Genomic DNA, 17,769 nt, shown 5'->3' with positions numbered 1-17,769 from the left:
TGTGATTGTGAACTTTATTTTTTTTGCCAAACATTTATGGAGAAACAACACATTATTAAAATGAACTGCACACACTATGATCTATCCTATCAACTTAGGGCTGGTAAACAGTAACAGAACTGTTTTGGCTTTCATCAAATTAACCAAATATAAAAGCACAGACTCGATTATGACTTGGGTCTTTACCGGTGCTAGTCTTGTAGTCAAATCTCGTTCACATTAAACGTAATCATAGCAGTCCCATTTACTTTGGTGCAAGGCGTGACCTGAGAGTCGAGGTTGTAGGTCCGCTGCTTTCAATCTTTAAAGTGCTCTCTAATTAGCAATTACGTTTTGGATGATGGTATATAAATTGTTGCATGCCTGTAATTGGTCATGAGAATGTTAATGGATACTACACAAATCAAATGGGACTTTGTTGTTATTGGTAATTATAAACTGAAAGATTATTCCATTATGGCTCACTTGCAAAGCTTTCCTATGAATATAAAAAAAATAAACAACTTACAGAAAATAATTGTTACCTCTTCACACTTAAACACTACTAATAGAATAATCACTCCCGTTTTCCCCAAAGATATTTGTCATTACAGCAGAACAAAATTAAGACCTATACCACTTATATTTTATCTATTGAACAGACATCAGTGGAGTTTTGATCTACAGAGTTCCCAGTGTCAAGATACAGTACAGCAAGAGGGCGCTACAACAAACTGAATGCAAATTAAACTGAATGCAGATTCATATGATAAAAACACATTAATATCACGTGTATATTAAATAGAATTAATATCAACAACATTCAACTCAGCTTTTGAAATACTAAATGAAGCATTCAAAGTAAGATGAATGAAATCTCTAGAGTCTGTGACCATAAAGCTCTTAGAAAAAGTGTGACATCGATCAGTGATGTGCTGCTCTTTTTATTTTTTCACTGTGGAATGTGTTTGTAGAAATATACCATCGCTTGGGTAAATTTACTGTGCTAGAAAACTCACAGAAGTCCTAATGTGATGGGGGACGTTGGCACTTAAAAGCCACCACTATCATGGAAGTTCTGCAAGCAAATTGTACTTTGATTAAACAGGATCTACATTACGAGATCAGTCCACAATACAAATTATTTATTTTTTCACTCGAGGACTGCAGACTAAGGTGCTTTGTTGGACATTTCTACAGTCCAGGATACAAAAGGCTTTCAAAAATCCTCAGTGACTTTGATTTGTATTGCTGTCTATACAAAAAATGCAGTACTAATTTGAGTACAGATTTGAGATTTGTCTCAAGGTAATCTAAATGATTAATATTCTTTAAATCCTTCCCCAACTTCTGCTTTTCGTCAAAAAATGTCTTGACTTAATCACTTGGGACATCACCTCCAGTGACCAAGCGTAAGATGTGAAGCACAGTCAGGAACACCCAACACATTTACAGTATATTCATGCATTGACAAAAAATCTTCCTATAAACAGTCTCATTTAAACAAAGCTGAACATGTGAACCACCACCAGTCATCAGTTTTATCATTATGACAAACATCCGTTATGATAAAGTTACATACTATTTGCATTAACAATGTAAAGGGGAACCATGTAGAGGAGAGGGCCTACAACACACGTTAATGTAAACACCCTGTAGAAAAAGATACATCAAAAATTGCCTTGTAGAAAAAATGAAGAACCAATCTAGTCTCTCGATGATTTCATGTAATAGGAAGGTACAAATCACACTAATTGAAAACCAAAACTCAGTAAGAGTAATAACATAAGTGCCCCATTAATGATTCTGCAATTATGTCTCACTCTTTAACTGAACATGGCGGCCTAATTTGCCTTTCAGAGTCTTTTGCTCCTTTTCTGGTGCTCATTAAATCCCCAGACAGCGATAGTTAAAGTTAAAGCTCCTGGAAAAAAGCTGCAATAAAAGTGTTCATCTTAGCATGATCTTATTTTAACAAATATAATAAGAACTTTTGAATCTGCACATTTCTGCAGAAATCCTGAAATTGTAATAAAATCTGAATCTCAAAATGGGTTTTGGAAACTGACCATTTAGTATATTTTTTACACAGTTTTTAATATATACAAATCAAAAGGAACGAAACGAACAATTCGTGACAATCATAACATTATTATCCAATATTATCTATGACGTCTCTTTCTGTTACAGTTTTGCCATCAAGATTTAATGGAAATAATGCTACATTTGTACAGAAAAAGGGTGAGAAAAGCATTCAGAAGGCGCTGCATTCATAAAGAGTGGGCATTGAGTAATCAGTCATTTCTCTCTGTAGAACAGCAAATATGCTTTCAGTGACTCCGGCAGCGGTAAAGCCATTATTTGGTCTCTCAACATGTTCGCTTGCTTGAGGATTTCAATTTCGCCGATGTCTCTTTCCTCCTCCTCGTCCTCCACTTCTTTTTGTTCTTCCTCAACGTGTTCCTCCTCTTCACTCTCCACCATTTGGGGGATCAGCTGGTTGCCTACAAAAACGTAGGTGTTGATGCGTCGCCGCTGGCAGCGCCTGCGTTTGCGCTTCTGGGGAACTCTCTGCACCGCCTCCTTCCCCGCACTGTCCTCGCTGTCCAGGTCTCTGAGAGTGCGGCGAATGTAGACCCGAGACAGATCCTGAAGGCTGCGCACAGTCAATGAGGCTGAGGACAAAGAGAGATGACACTCCTTCAGGGCAATGCACCACAACAATAAGATTAATCTATACAACTCCACCAGTCCTTCAACTAGGTCAGCATAAACAAGTGAGTCCATCAAAGAGAGGACTGCGTCTCATTATTTCAAGGAAAGGAAGCAACTGGCTCTTTGGAGCAGCTGCAGGGCGGGCTTCGTAAGTAAGAGCAAATATTGCTGTAGGAGTCGTCTAGTCACATCATTTTTTAAATATTGCCTGCTCTACACTTCAGGACCAGTTAGAATAAAACACAGAGTTTTGGTTTGGTTTAGTTTTGTTGAGGCCGGAGAACTTACGCAGCTCGACAGTGTCAGGTTTCTCCCCATCAGCTCTGCTCTGCTGGACCAGGGGGGCAAAGGACACCGCCAAGATGTTTTTGCTCTCCCATGAGCACTGGCCAGTCCTGGTTATCTGGGTCAGCTGCATAAAGAGCAAAACCCTGAACTTATAAAATATGAAATACACCAGGGAGCAAGAAATCACAACCTAAACCAGCACAGTTTCTTGAAAATAAACTTTTAGCTTATTGTGCATTTTGTGGAGTTGTGCCACCTGAATAGAGATTCCTCTATGGTTTCATTTTCTACACAAACCAGTTATACAGTGTTGCAATTATCCTGGTTCTATTCTATGGTTTATCATGGTTGGCAGATGTACATACACTGTGTAACCAAGGGAAATATTGCCCCTGGAGGAGAAAAGAGCCTCTTAACATCCGCATAAATGCTGCAGTGTTAAATAGGTGCATTCAAAATGAACTTCATTTCCACACTTGCTTTGTACGGGAGCCAATTACTGCCAAAGGGCTCATAGAACAATCTCAAAGATAATCTGAGCATCAACAAGAAGGCAGTGATCAAAACTAACCCTAACCCTCTCATCCAGCAACTTTAAATATTAGACAATGCAAAATACTAACAAATTAACACAAAATCATATAACATAAATATTATTATAACCATAATTAAAAAATGTTGTATACCCTCGCTCAAACCTTGCTATATATATATATATATTATATTTATATTAAAAAATATAATAAAAATGCTTAACATTTTATAAAAAAGGAAAAGCTACAACGGTAGAGTATTGAAAAATGTCTGATGTTAGAAAAACTATAGAAACTAATGATGATTATTATTAATTATTGTCATAATCTGACCTACTTTTAGCCAATTGACTGATTAATTCAAGATGTCTGCGGGTGTTCGAAGTTGGATATGTGAGACTTTGCCCTCCGTGGATGACAGATATCTGGGGGCTCAGGGCATAACAAGCAATTTGCAGTCCACGGTTATCAAAACACACATGAGCTCTTCATGTATGGAAATAAGGGGAGTGGACATCTTGCTGGGGGGGGGGCTGTGATGTTTTCAAGGGAACAACAGGTCCATTAATGCTGAAGATGCCTTCAAGGTGAATGTATAGTTCATCCATTCATAGCCCTCTTAAATGTAGTTCATTAATTCTCTATGCAAGTACTTTTTCTTTCAATACAGCAAAAATGCACTTTCTACTAAGGGCAGTCCATCCTTTCAGGCTTTGAGAGCACCTACCAGCATAATCTCAAAGATAGAGTACGTTTAAGATGACATCTATTTCATGCTCTTCATTATATATACCAAACAATATGGAGGTACAGATGACAAAGCTTGCTGCTTTCTCGTACCGAGCCATGTCTTTGAAGAAATTAAATCATGACGTTGGTATTTTCAAAAAGCTCTTTTCCCAGTACTGGAGCTTTCATATTCGTCCACTCTTGAGAGCATTTTTTTTTGTAAGGGCCAAGAACGCCTATTTGGTGCTGATGAAAGACCACAAGAAAGAGGAAGAAAAAATACGTTGTTTTTAAAATTATTCGCATTAGTGCAAATTTTGATATGGGCTGTAGCACTTTCATGCTGTTTAGATCTGGCAAGGATCTCTGATCTAAATGATGCGTAATCATTTCCTGCATTCTGATTCAAAAGTGTGTGCAGGCTGTTTTCATTCTTACTAAAGCCTTCCATCTTCTTTAAAACACACAGTATAATATTGCATTTATTTATTTTAAGTATATTGCACTCTTTGAACTCACTTTAAAAGTGCACTGATGCCTTAAATAACTGACAACATAATCCAAATATCCACATCACGGGTCACAATATCTAATCTGAGCCAAGCTTTGCTGCACTTCAGATTCCTTTTAAATTCCTTAAATTGCCCAAAGTTTTAAACCATGAATCTGTCATGATCTTTACCCTCCTTGTACTCGAAAACCATTTTCTCCACCAACTTCCCAAATAATTCTGAATGCTCCCTTACAGTGCATGCCCCAGTCTGTCCACAGTCAAACCTCGACCATTTTAAATAATACATGTATTCATACATCCCTGTGTGTGTGTGCTCCTTGCCCGGCCTCCCACATCCAGGGGCAGGAGTGGCTCAATAATTCATGTGAAAGTCGCATAAGCAGTCTTGTAGGTCAAAGCTATTTTACTGTGTTTTCCTTCATGTGTTAGCATTTTGATTAGCAATCATAATGTGTTGGTTCTGTTTCATTCTGATGGCTTGTAGCACTTACCTGATCCTCTATAGGCATCACCAGAATGCCTCCAATTTTGAGCAGTACTTTCATGTAATTTTCATGGTCTTTCTGCACTCCTGCACCACAATAGATGCGATCGTATTGGTGACTATCTGCTGAGATTTCAAGGCAATTCCCCACCACAAAGACGGGTTCACAGAACTCAAACCTTTGGAAAAATAACAAGTTAAGTGGAAACATTATATAAAACAACAATGGAAAAAAAGGTTTTCTTTTATATCTATCAAGCACATCATCACATTAGTGATCTGTGGTAGAATTATGAAGCTTAGATGAGTAGAATTAGAGAGATGATTTGTAGTTAATTTGCAAGACTTGTATACCAGAAGAAAATAAACTTAATTACATATCTTACTGTGGTTTCAGTTTGCATGTACTTACTTATCAAAGCTGTCACTATTTTTTATGAAATCCTCCAGTTTCTCTCTGGCATATTCAACCACGTCTGTATGGAGCTCAACTCCATGGTTCACACCAAATGGCCCTTGGAAGAAAACACAACAGGAAACATATTTTCTTTTAAAACAATCATAACAAACCCAGCATTACCTACTACCCATTGTGATTTCATGTAGAGCTGAAACAATTACATTTTCTCGACGGACTGAAGAAATTAATGTTCTTCAATGTTATTGAAGAAATTAATGTGCCTGGTTTGATAATCACATCATCTTTTAATTTGTTTCTAACAAAAATGCCCAATTTGATGATTTTATTTAGTTTTTCTGTGTTTGTTTTGTGATTATAAACTGAATATACTTGAGGTTCGGCTTTTTGGCAATACAAGCAGTTGGTAAAGGGTCCTTTGGGCTTTAAGAAATTCTAATGTGCATATTTTACTGCTTTCCCCCCACATTTACAGACCAAACAATTAGGGAGACCAATAAGTCAAATAATTGGTAATTTAGTTTTTTGTCCACTGTGATTTTCTTCTTCTGTTCTATTTTTTTATCCTTTTTTCCAAGAAAGTTATGAAACTTAAGAACAAAAGATTTTAAGGAGTACTTTTAAATACAGCCATACAAACTACGATCCAAATCTCTACCATAGTGTAGGGCTGTGCAATTCATCGTATTTTAAATCTCGATTTTGGCTTGCAACGATTACGAAAACAACGTAATCGGAAAAAAGTAATATTTTTTTTAAATTATTTTATTATATATTTTTTTATTGTGATTTCAGTTGAATTATACTTAATGTTCAGGGTAATCATCTGTTAAAAACATACTGTTCACATTTTTTCTTTTTCAATAAATCGATGTTTTCAAAGTAAATGCATAATCGTTTTTAATAATCGTGGTATCAATTATTGACCAAAAATAATCGTGACTATGATTTGCCATAATCGAGCAGCCCTACCATAGTGTATACTAACTTATTCTGTATATTTATACTGTGTATTTGATTGGGACACTTTTTAGATATACATCATTAACTGTTGGTGTGCATATATTTAAGGTTTGTGTTTAATTTCCAAGGCTATTTTTAATTCATGTGCAATGCCCTATGTACATGCTGCTGTGACGACAATGGAATCCATAAAGTAAATCGAGTCTAGACTACATCAGGAAAGAAATCTGTGGATAAATACAGAAAAATCTTTGCAGTCCTATAATCACTGATACTGAACTGCAGGCACACAGTGTACCTTTTTGAAATATTTGTTTAACCTAGATTCTACAGGACATCTGAGCCCTCCCCACTCATGGGAAAACACAGCTGGGTACATAATGCTTACCTATGATGAGGCCAACCATTGTGCTCAGGTAGCCAGTCCCACTGCCCAGATTGAGGAAAGAAAGTCCCGGCTGCAGTTTGAGGGCCTCCATCACCTCGGAGTATATACAGGGAGCGGACAGGTGGATGTTGCCATGCTTCCACGCCAAGTCTTTGTAGGCATTGTCCCTGTAGCCGTCCAGATAGTAGTCACCGCGATCTATGGCGCGAAAAGCCTGTTCAACTTTTTCTGTGCGAATGTACTGGGCCTCCTTCAGATTATCAATAAGATCGTCATTGTCCTCGCCCGCGCTCACGGCTCCCCCCATGGTTAAAAGAGAAGAGAAACTCAAAGGGCCAAACTCGTAGTGAGGGTCAGTGGTTCCTCCTCAGAGGTGCATGGAGATGAATGGCTGACCTAAAGGATGCTCCCGCTATTACTCCTCAGACGGCGGTTCAGACGGCGGTCATGTCCAGAGAGTGACCTGAGAAAAAGGACATAAACGCGTTATGGCAACATGTCTGCTAGGAGATAGAGTAAAGATTGACTTAAGATTCTCATAGTAAAGATTGATTTCTCTCCCACAACCAAATGTGTCTTTTTCATGAAGAATTAACAACTTTGAGAGAAACAGACTTTGTGGTTTTCCAAATGAAGTCAACTTTAGCATTATCTATTTTAAAGCCAACGATATGTACTCACAAAAAGTTAGGAAACATCCAAAAATACAATATTAAGGCTCGTTAAGGCATTTTAACTTGATAATGTAATTTGTCACATTACTATTTTGCTTATCGCATTAACTCCACTGTAAAGAGATAATGCCCCAAACACACAGTTCTCTGTAGCAGTTGTTTCAGAGGCCTTTTTCATAACAAACATATTGCTTGCTCACCAGCATGGCTTTATGAAACCGAACCGACATTAATGCAATTTGTTACACCTGTGATTTTCCTGCAAATACAAATCAAAATGTGTGTTGTGAAAAGGCTACATCCGTCATGCTTACATGCACAGTGTAATGTGGTGCATACTGTACACAAGGTTTATTAGAGTTAAAACTATTAGTTTAATTGATTTACTTAAAGGTCCCATGACATGGCCATTTCTACTGATCATAATTCCATTGTTGAGGTCTACTAGAATAGATATACATTGTTCAATGTTCCAAAATCACATTGGTTTCTCATACAGCATCTCTGTATAGTATGTGTATTCACTCTCTGTCCTACACGCCTTGTTGGAGCTCCTTCCCACCCCCCCCCTCCCCTCCCTATGAGCCCACTATGCTCTGATTGGTCAGCTCGCCCACTCTGTGAGTCCACCACTGTTACAGCGGAACATCAGTGTTTATGCATTACAATGGCACCAGTAATGACAAACAGATGAGAATGCTACGTGGGGTCTGGGTGCCGTGTTGGCGGGACTCACTGCTGCGAGGAGCGGACAGTGTGAGCTGGATTACTGGTGTAGTTTCCTGGTTGCTGCGTGGGGTCTGCGAGACAGCGAGACACCGCGGAACTCAGCCTGAGCACACACACTCACAGCCTGGCTGTGTGTGTGTGTGTGTGTGTGTGTGTGTGTGCGGAAATCCGCGGTGCCGCCGCTGAGAAAAGATAAGGCTGAGTGAGTGTGAGTGCCCGCGAAGCTCCACGGAGCACCGCGGCTGAGAAAAGATAAGGCTGAGTGAGTGTGTGTGTGTGTGAGGAGCTGACCAATCCGCGGAGCCGTTATGTCACTATGACAGTTACGTCACTATGACCAGGAAGAAAAATATGGAAAAATTAAAATCTCCAACGAGGCGTTCTGGGGCAGCATAGACAGGTATTTTCTGTGTTAGAGTTTTACTCGCTACAGGGTGTACTTTGAGGGTTTGTGACTTTGCAGACCGTTTACATGCATAAAAAGCTACATAACACACAAGCGGACGGGTAATAACCGGAAAAGCATGACATGGGACCTTTAAATGCCAAGAATTATATGCTTGACTTAACGTGGTCACTTAAAGGCTGATCTGAAAGTTACTTACATTGTGAGTACTGTGCTACTGGCTTCTCTGTGTAGTACTATTAAAAACCACGTCGTAGCAATAAAGAGGAAAGCCCTACAACATGGCGGTAATTAAACATTTTATAGATGTTTTGTTGACTGAAATACCCTACACTGGCTCAGAGTAAAAGCTGGAGATTCAGCCGAGGGAGACAAGTCTTGAATTCCCTCTCTGCCTCCTCAGCATCTCCACATCTGACTCAGCTAATAAAGATTAAATTCAGAGGTGACTTTGTAGCGGGAGGCCTCGTAAGGTCATTTTCTCTCGGCTCTTTCTCACAGGCAAAAATAATCATTGATTCGCTCACCATCACTGATTGTGTGGCAATGTATTTTTTTATTCTAGTTTTCCCCTCTACCCTCTCTGTAATGCATAGTCCTTTGAGTGTAAATAATATCCGGAAAATTATATAGGCGAGGTATTTGACAAGCAAATTGCTTTCAGGCACTGATGTACAATCTTTCCAATGATAATCCAGACTCTCGAAACAGAACTCATCCATCACCCACTCCTTTTAAGACAAATACAAAAGGACCAGCCACTGTAGGCAATAACGTTTGTTCTATAGTGAAGCTACTTCACCACTGAAAGAAAAATCTACTGGTAAACACTCACTGGAAGTCCTGAGTTGATCCCTGGTGTGTATGGAAAGTTTATTGACACCATATCAGGTCATGACTGGCTGCCGTGACCTGGCTTGGGAGAACTTTCTGAACTGGCAGGATGACGAAACACGTAACAGATCCTCCGTCAACACTAGATCAACTCTAGAGCTGTAACCAAACACCTGAGGCCTGTCTAGGCAGCACAGTGGCATGTACACACTGCTGATCAACAGGCAGGGAAACTGATAATCCTCATGGTTACCAACCCCTGAAGTGTAAAGTCAGACGTTTTAGCAGCTCTGGCAACAAAGAAGGTGACATCCATGCCTCTGTGGCAAAACGCCAGAACAATATTATTCTTTTTTGACAAAAATAATCACACATTCGGGCCGCCGGATAGCTAGTTAGAGCTGGCAGCCCATATACAGTGACCACTGCAAGGCGGTTCGAATCCCTAGCCGGCCAAACATTGCAGGCAATGTCCTCCGCTCCGTCTCCCTCTTTCACTCTGGCCCAAAAAATATAAAAATACACATTCATCAATAAATCTTGACTTAAACCTGCAGTCAGAAGTGTCACATTAGCATTTGTAATGGACTGAGAGCTAATATGTAATGATTTGTGCTTAAAGCTAGAAAAGACATAACAAATTCATCATTTTGATTAATGGTTACCAAATGTTTTTATAATAACTTGTCATATACAAATCCTGCCTTTAAATGTACATTTCTTGATGCCAGTGGGTGAATGATTTGTATTATATTCACTGCACAAAAATGCCAGCATGTTATGTTCACATTAAAAGGATATACCACATCAGATAAAATACTTGAAAATGTGCAATTAATGAGATCTGGCTCTATGGAAAATACATACTGGAACCCTTTTCTCTGCATGTCAAATGTATTATTAATACAACATGTAAGAAAATGTGCTCTACAAAATGCAAATTTCATCGAAGCGCTCATTTGTTTTCGCTGCAAAGGGACCTGAGTTGAATGATGTTTTTGAAGTCTTACACACCAGAGTATTCCTCTGTGCAAAGAAGCAACTAAAAAGGAAATGTGTCGTGTTTATCTCCAGTGGAGATAAACACGACATTTGAGATTTTGATCTCAATCCCCTGTACATTATATTGTAATTCTAAACCAACATAAATATGACCTTTGTAATTTAATTTGTACATATTTTCAGCCACCAGCGAGTCAAACCATCCACTTGAACACTTTCTTTCACAAAAAACAACTCAAACTGATGAACCAATCCCATTGAATCTTTGTGGAATTACATTGAAAGCTGACGATGAATCCTAATTATTTTGGTCACCCAATGACCTTTTTTCTAGCACCACTGTTACAACAAAATAGTTTATCTCAAAATCTGTTTGCTAAACAAGTGTTTGGTCCTCAGAGGATACATCCTTTAAATGTAAACAACCTACTGACCTCAAGTCTTTACCCCGGGGGAAACATTTTACGCATAATTCCTCTTGCATATATTCTAAGGGGCAGATGGTCACTGCAGAAAGTTTGTGCTTATATCATTTTTTTTGACCCCCATGACCCTGGTCTATGTTTTTACTTCTATTAAAATGCAACATGTATCTATTATCAGACTTGTACAAGTCAGTTAGTCTTGTGAGACGGATGGACTTTTCTTTTTAATATTCAAAGACCGATTTCTTTCTTTTTTTTAAATAATATTTGCCATTTTATGTATGTGTTTCTCTATAGTTGTACGATTTTGGGCAAGATTAGCGGTATATTCAGATCAGCACTTTTATATCTAAAGATACACAGGATGTCCCTGAGTCTAACGAGTCACTCGCTATTACAACGCCTTGTTTAGTACCATCTGTCTGGAATATGAGAAACTGCTAAGAAAACCTCTGAACATGCTCAGCAGTGGATGAAACCTTTTGATTTGGTAACAAAATGCATTCTCCTATGACTCCACCCCCAGCCTAGTGTTAGGGATCTTATGATGCTGAATAGAAATGTATTCGCATCTCTATTCATACAACTGACCACTGGACTCTGAGTTAATTAGCCTAAAAACTGCCAGAGGATGCAACCGTTGAGGCGTTTCTTGTACCACACTAACAACAGGAACCGCGTGCATGTGGGAGTGTGTCACAACACACATTTAAAACAGTGAGAAGAACTGCTGTTGTTTTTCTTATTCTCTTCTGCACCCTTTAAATGTTGCTCCAATGTTGCTGCATGTTAAAAAAGGTCAGACAGTTTGGGGATAAATGTGACAGAATTGTTTAGCTCAAGAAAGAAGTGTATTTCCCTGCGTGTGGCAACTAGGTGAACCTGCACTCGTTTGCATCTTGCATGGCTTACATTTTGATCCAATTCATGCTTCTCGTGTGCGTACAGCAAAACTATATTGGTTTTACCTTCTGGAATGTTTGCTGCTTTTCTTTGTCTTTATATTGAATTAAATGTGTTTTGGAAAGATAATAACAGTTACTCTACTATAGATTATTTAAACATTAATGGTTGCATCTCTTGTTTTTAGGATTTGCTATCATTTAGATGCTTCACAAATAATAGTTTAACCTTTTTCAGTTATGGGGATCTGCAGTTTTCTTTTTCCTTGTGTTTCAGTTGAATTACTGAATGTGTGTGTTTAAGTGACATCTAGTGGTGAGGCTGCGGATTGCAACCAACTGATAACCCATCTGCTAAACACTCCTTTTTTACCGACGTGTCAGAAAACCTACGTTGGCCTCCAGGTTACAGAAAATGTGAAAGCCCTTCTCTAGAATCAGTGTTTGGTCTGTCGCTCTGGGCTGTAGAAAAACAACATGGTGGGAACCGTTAAGAGGAGCTGCTTTCTGTAAATATGGAGGTCTTAATCTAAACGAATAAACAACTCTTATAGTTTAGGGTGATTACGCACAAAGAAACATAGGCTACTTATGCGTTTTATATTTAATCTCTGCCAATAAATCCCAGTCTATAATTTATCATTTACATTTTGGACAGTTTGAAGACCAAACAAGAAAATAATCTACAAATGATCAATTCAGACAAAATGCAGTAGTTATAAAGACCCCTTGTCTTTTTAGTTGTTTAGTGAGCTGTAAAATAGTCTGTGCATTATTCTCTAAGGCAGAGATTCTCATTTGTATAACGCAAATCTGTTTACAAGATAATAATAATATAAAGAGGACCCCTAATGTGTATATATAATACTACATAGCCTATTGTTTACACTTCTGTAGTCTTAGGTAATTGAAAGAACAACACAAGATACATTGATTACAGATAGAAGATACATATTATACACATATTAAACATATTTAAAGATTTATGAGAGTTAAAGATGTGTTAGATTAAATAATAATTGTCTTGGCAACTTAAATAAATGGATCTAAAAATGTATGAGCCGCAGACCCCACTTTGTTAGAGATGTGTTTGATCAAAAATGTAGGATAGGTCAACGAATTACTCTGTAAACTTTTGTGCCACAGACCCCACTTTGAGAAGCACTAAAATAATTGAATTTCTCTGAGAAGAAACTAAAATAAAGTTTCTCTTGTGGCAGGGATGTTGCTTTACTTTATAAAGATATTTTAATTTTCAACATCAAGTGGATCCCATAACTGACACCCGATGAAGCCAATCAGTTCGCTACGTGGTCACGTGTTGGGGTTGCCACACAGACAGCAGCCCGTCAGCCAATCAGCTGCCGGGACGCTTTCTTCGCACTGCGTGTGACGATGGAGCAAAACAACAACAGCTTTTACGAAATGTTGTCAAGCGCTATTAATGTCGGCTGTTTCCTAAAAACCTGCCCTGTCACATATGTGGGGAAATATATGGCAAAGCGAGCATCCATTACACGAGCTGACACAATAAAAAAAAACAGAGTGTGTTTGTCCCGCTTTTGTTCCCACTTGTCGTCCATAATCGCAGTTTCTGTTTCTCTCTCTGCATTGCGATTAACCTCAATCTTTAAGCAGCGACAATCCAAATCGGTTTGTCAAAACAGATGCTAGAATATCCCTGCTTGTTTCACCAAATCACTGTAAGGGAAACACCGAGACGAACTAAGATAACGCAGCTTCTTCCGCATGTTACAGAAAACGTTATTGACCGAGAAAAAAAAAGTCTACTAAAAGCCCGGAGACAAATCAAAACAAAAGACGCAAACACAGTGTCATCTGTGCATACATTGCACCGACTGACACGTGAAACAATAGGTTTAAATTTGACTGTTTTTAAGTTAAATTGTGTCGGGACAACGCCATATGAGTTTGTAATGAACCTGGCTAGCTTTAGCTTTAGAGGGCCTGAGTGCGCCATCATCAAAACAGAGACAAAGCAGGTTAGGTAAGCTCACCTCTTTATCCTGCCAGCGAGCAAACACGCCAAAAAAACAAGTATAGTGGGTCACTTTTAATACACCTAACACAAATATTACGCTGTCAACAACACAAACCGGCGCACTCAAAAGCACACTCGTTAGTTTGCTTGAAATACATTGAAAAATACTCACAATGTCGTGTCGCATTAACTCACTCCTTGTAAGTGGATGCTGTGTGCAATGCGACTGTCAGACAGCGACTTTCATGCAGTCTCCTTTCAGAGGCTGACTGCGGGGTAACTGTGCGCACTAGTTAGCTTGTTGTTGGGATGAAAGAGTAAAGTAAACTGCAAGCCGCTGTGTCGAAGTGGAAGAAGAAAGAAACAGCTGAGCAGAGGATGTAAACACAGGTCACGTGGTTTGACATGTTGTCGGTGGAGGGAGGCACTGTTGCTCAAAGTTATCTAGGCCTATCTATATATCTATCTATCTATCTACCTATACAAATTGATGAATACTTTTATTTTAGTGACTTTTAAGTATATTTTGGTGCCTATACTTGTTTTACTGAAGCAAGATTTTGAATGCAAAAACTTCTACTTATTGAGTTATTGTTTCACTGTTATATGTAGATACACACCATATAAATAGGGTTATATTTTGTGATAAAGTGGGGTAATGCACAACAAATACATCCAACACAGAGCAGATGTGGTCAGATTGGAAAAAAGTATGGAAATAAAAATGTATTGATTCTAGCGTTACTTGTGTATTTCATAAATATCCACTTGTGCCTACTGTATCAAATAACCTTCTACTTGTAGCTTTACATTTACTGCACTTTTAATATCAAAAGTTTTCAGGAGCAGTATGCAATTATTATTTTTAATGAGGTAGTGTACTGCACTACAGAGATAAGTACATCCATTACAGAAAAAAAGATTTAATCTGGCTTTACTCTGTGCAGTTTATGTTGTAATTTTCCACTGCAAGACAATCTAGTTTGACATCTTTTCTTGCGGGCATTTAAAGATAGGTTTGGCTGCCATATGCTTTACTTAATTATTATACTTTATTACAATATACATTTATCTCACTGTGTTGCTATCCACCACTGTCGCTTTTGTAATTTTGTGTTTAAGTGCTCTTGCATAGTGTATCCTTTTTTTTTAAGATAGTATTTTTGTTTAATATATACCCTTCTGCTGCGACAACCAAGTTTCTCATCTACTGTATGGATCACTAAAGCCTTACCTTATCTTATGAGACCATGCATGTCTATATACAATATAAGTTAAGTAAATGCATACAGCATACAGGCACAGAAATATAGTTCAGGAATAGTATAACTTGACACATTGATGTGATAAGCTGGTTTATGATCATTTGCTTTAACAACATTGGAAGATCCTGGAAAATGTCACCCTACTTGTAACCTCACACAGTTCCCCAAAGGAAAGGTTTTAAATTTAGCCTGCAGCTGGTTTTCTGGAAGTGTGGGAATAGACAGGCGAGGTTTCAGGGACCTCGCTTCACCTCATCCTCTGATGGAACTGCAGATGACTTGTTTTAGAGGAGGATTTTGAGTGTACAAACTCAATAAGTTTGGGGAAAATGACCTGGCTTTTCCTGTTTTCAGGGTATTTGCTCAGACTTCTGAATCCTGAATATCTGCCTATATTTGTTCATTTATAGCATTGATAGTAAATGAGTAATGTATGCAGATCAAGACCTTTCTCCTGCAGTTTGATATCGAGAGATAAACATATTGGTTCCTTAGTCGGTGGTTTTATTGACAAATTCAGTCCTACTCACAAGACCATGAGTGCAGACTGTTTCATGGGTTCATCCTAGTTTTTAAATAATTGAATGCTGCACCTATTTCTGGAATCATTAGTCAGGTCATTTGTCGGGTCATGCAGGGTCATAGCAGGCCTTTACTAATGAAAGACCGCATCTCCACTCCAAGTAAGGCCTGTGTTTAGCGTCATAATTAGTATGTGATATATGAAACCAGGGCCAGGGATTTATAAATTAGTAGTCTAACCTCCCCTATATTTTATCATGCACTTCATCCACACTGTCAAGAATACAAAGCTAATGGAGAAATACTGTGTTGATTTATTTTTGTTATAACTATTAAATGCTATATGTATTTGTCTTAATATAGTATAGATGTATATGTGTAACTTATATTACTGTATAATGCAAACTCCTCCTCATGATCCCACTGTCCTCAATATATATGTAATGACTTTAAAGTAAAGTCAAGATGATATATTTGGCTATGCTTTCTTCTAATATTATTTCTATGAAACCAATTATTTTTAGCTGTCTGTATTATTAGACAAATGTAAACAGACAGTGTTGACTACAGCAAGGTTAGCTGAGGGCAGAGTGTGTACGTATGTGGCCACCGAGCTTCTTTATATATCTGCACCACCGCTCTGTCACTTACACACACTCACACGTGTCTATGGTCCACACACACTCACAACATATACATTACAGGAAGCCGTGGCCCCTTGCAGCATGATATACATTCTGTTGGTGGTGGTTTTGAGTGTGAGCCAAGAGCCTCTTTCTGTGAATGCTGAGCTGTTACAACATATCAAATTAAACTATTTAGGTGAAATGCTGCCTTTGTTTCAGTTGGGCCTTGCATATTCTGACTCTGATTCCACACGTAAATGAAAGTCATTGAATACAACGATACAGAGCAAATTTACCAATATATCTGAACCAGCCATATAATTGGAATCACTGTGAATTGGGGTAGCAAGATGACTTATTATGATCAAAAATGGATTTAGACGTTTATTTTAATCTGGTTTGACTCCCTTTGATTTATTGGAAAAGGTTTCGGAGTTCAAACCTTACTTCAGTTTCATGAGCCTCCTGCTTTTGGTGTGCGTTTAATGATATTTATTTTATATTTGATACTTCTATTGATCATGTGTTTACCAAATGTGGTCTGCCTTTTATTTAATCATTGGTATATTGATGCACTTAAGTTAATGAGTGGGCACATGAGCTACAGTAAGTTCATCTTTGAATATGTTTATTTCTTACAGTAACTATTGTTGTGGGACGTTTTTTTAAAAAGCTGTCTAACTTTTTTATTTTGTTACCTGTCATTGTACATGGGCAAACACACTATTTTACTCCTTTAATGAAAGGAGTTAACAAATTGTACAATTATTCAATTAACAGAAATGTTATCAACTTTTTTATTAATCATTAGATATGTATGTTATCGTTTAAGTAAAATAACCCAACACTAGCTAATAGAATTGTTGGGATATTCTGCTTTTCCTTGTCTTAAGTGATAGTACACTAAATATCCTTAGGGCTTTGAACTGTTTGACAAAATAATGGGATCATTTAAATAATCATTAGTTTATAGAATATATAGAATATAGAATATATATATATATATATAATCACTGCAGCCCTAAACTAAATGCATTGAAGATGATTGTGTAATGTGTGCATTATATTTTGCATTATATTTTTTATTTATTTTAAGTATTTTCTGGTCAGTTTAAAGATAAAAGGAAGGTGAGACGTAACTATTACATGTTCAGCATCTTAGACCTTTTTTTACTTTGATTTCTAACCCCGGCAGCTTTTAGTATCCTGACTCCATTAACCACTCCTTGTTATCCTAGATGTAATACCTCATATTTAACACTAGGTGACGCTAATGCCAAAGGAAAAGGTAGACCCTACTGGATCCTTCTGGGGTAACCGGGTTTACGTTTGACGCACAGTGAACATCAGAAGCTTTGAGAAAAACACACA

General features: G+C 37.9%; 1 protein-coding gene across 2 annotated transcripts; it reads right to left on the bottom strand.

The window, feature by feature from the left end:
- pcmtd1 (protein-L-isoaspartate (D-aspartate) O-methyltransferase domain containing 1) lies at nt 1-14,378 on the bottom strand. Of its 2 annotated transcripts, none has more exons than XM_034137698.1 (6): nt 14,158-14,378; nt 7,012-7,474; nt 5,655-5,757; nt 5,250-5,421; nt 2,983-3,106; nt 1-2,654 (listed from the first exon to the last, which is right to left on the bottom strand). In XM_034137698.1, the coding sequence occupies exons 2-6, from the start codon at nt 7,316-7,318 to the stop codon at nt 2,278-2,280; spliced, it is 1,083 nt and encodes a 360-aa protein (XP_033993589.1). In that variant the 5' UTR covers nt 7,319-7,474; nt 14,158-14,378; the 3' UTR covers nt 1-2,277. The 2 variants fall into 2 exon arrangements, with proteins under 2 accessions (XP_033993589.1, XP_033993590.1); XM_034137699.1 differs by lacking the exon at nt 14,158-14,378 and adding an exon at nt 9,656-9,674 and having other exon boundaries at nt 2,278-2,654.
- Nucleotides 14,379-17,769: the final 3,391 nt, after the last annotated feature.

The sequence above is a fragment of the Trematomus bernacchii genome, unplaced genomic scaffold (assembly GCF_902827165.1).
Source record: "Trematomus bernacchii unplaced genomic scaffold, fTreBer1.1, whole genome shotgun sequence".
In the NCBI taxonomy this organism is placed as follows: Eukaryota; Metazoa; Chordata; class Actinopteri; order Perciformes; family Nototheniidae; genus Trematomus; species Trematomus bernacchii.
The sequence above is the reverse complement of the archived record's forward strand: the minus strand, read 5'-3'. Positions and strand labels throughout refer to the sequence as shown.